Genomic DNA, 1526 nt, shown 5'->3' with positions numbered 1-1526 from the left:
CTGTGTCAAACTCTGCTTTATTGGAATAGAGGATATAGGCAACAGGAATCACACTTGGTGCTGGCAGCTCGAGGTCCCCTGCTCCCAACTTCTCTTAGCCCAAAGGCCTGGGGGACTCCTGCCCCCATGGGCTGCCCCACTAGTGTGGACCAGGGGAGGTCCCACTTTGAAAAACCGCAGGGGGCGGGAGCTTCCAACATGTATTCTACTACCAGCTTCACAATTAGCAGCAAAATGCCCACAGTGACAGCAACAGCTACAAGGGACTGGATTTGACATTTCAGAAGAAAATGTGTACCAGAGTAAATCAGACCCACAGCATCATGTGTTAACAACAGTCCACGACAAGAGACACGACACTGATGTGCCCAACCATGCCACTCCAGGGCAGGCGACACACCCATGGGAGGCCGACGGCACACAGACAGCTCTGGATGGGATATGGAATTCTCACTCCGTTAACTGAGCACATATACACGTTCACATTCTTTGCAAGGACAGTCCAATTATGGTACCAAAAGGGAGGAGAAAACATTTTCAAGAGAACAACAAAAGCCTGCTGCTCCACCCTAGCAGGTGCCAGGTTAGACAGGGCAGGTGACAAAAACTGGCTGTGGCCTGAGCTAGCCAGTGAGCTCAACGGGCAGCTCCCGGCCGCACAGGGCCTCCCACTGGCGGGCCAACAGTGAGATGAGCTTCTCTCGGCTCTCAGCACTGGGGACAAACACCTGCCACTGAACTTCACGGCCCTGACTGGCTTCAACTGGGCTACCTGGCACTTCACCAAAGTGGTCCAGGGTGACACTGCCCATGAGGTCATGGCCCTGCACATCGTCAAAGACGAGGGTAAGGGCCTGTGGGTAGGTCTGGTAGCCCATAAGCACTCGGTCCAGGTCCCGGACGCGGCGGCCATCGTCCAGGCGGTACCTGTCTCTCTGAGGTGGCTCTTTGGCAAACTCGGGCAATGGGTAGTGGACATAGTCCTCATCCAGGAGAAAGATCTCAGTGTTGGTGAGCAGGAGTGTCTTGGGGCGCAGGGGACCTCTACAGCGCCCAGGTGGCGGTGTGCCCACCTGGAAGGCCTGCACGTACAGCAGGATGCTGAGGGCTGGAGCCTTCTCTGGGTCAGACATCTTCTGGGCCACGATGAATGTCAGGTCCCCAATCTCCTCCTCGCTGGGGTAGGTGAACTTGACACGACTTGAGTGAATCAGCTCGTAGTTCTCCACCTTCCCTAGAGAGAGATGCCACCAGGGTTGTAACCTGGAACCAGCCCATGGTGGGCTAGGAGCACCAAGAGCCCTAAGTCACTGAGAGACCCCGGCATGACGGAGGCTGGGGAGGGCACTCAAGCCCCAAGCTTGGACACAGCCCTACAAACCAGCAGCCCAGAGCAGACACTTGAGCCTTGTCTGCTGTTGTTTGAGGGACTGCTGGTGGAGACTTTGCCATCGAAAAGGCCCATATAAAACCATGGCCAGCTAAGTGGAAAAAGAGAAAAAGTGAGAGGGAGGTAGGGAGGAGGA

General features: G+C 55.7%; 1 protein-coding gene across 5 annotated transcripts in view; it reads right to left on the bottom strand.

Annotated features, from left to right (window-relative positions):
- The window catches only part of NISCH (nischarin), a 33369-nt gene continuing 31843 nt past the window's right edge, over positions 1-1526 (bottom strand). For 2 of the 5 annotated variants that reach the window (XM_008054984.2, XM_021710867.1), the window contains one exon: positions 1-1234. In XM_008054984.2, coding sequence (XP_008053175.2) covers positions 624-1234 — 611 coding nt within the window. In that variant the 3' untranslated portion in view covers positions 1-623. The remainder of the gene's footprint in view (positions 1235-1526) is intronic. The other 3 variants (XM_021710868.1, XM_021710869.1, XM_021710870.1) reach the window with 3 other exon arrangements.

Source organism: Carlito syrichta, unplaced genomic scaffold, assembly GCF_000164805.1.
Source record: "Carlito syrichta isolate Samal-C Ts95f unplaced genomic scaffold, Tarsius_syrichta-2.0.1 Scaffold301625, whole genome shotgun sequence".
Classification (NCBI taxonomy): domain Eukaryota; kingdom Metazoa; phylum Chordata; class Mammalia; order Primates; family Tarsiidae; genus Carlito; species Carlito syrichta.
This window is presented reverse-complemented; position numbering and strand designations above follow the sequence as displayed.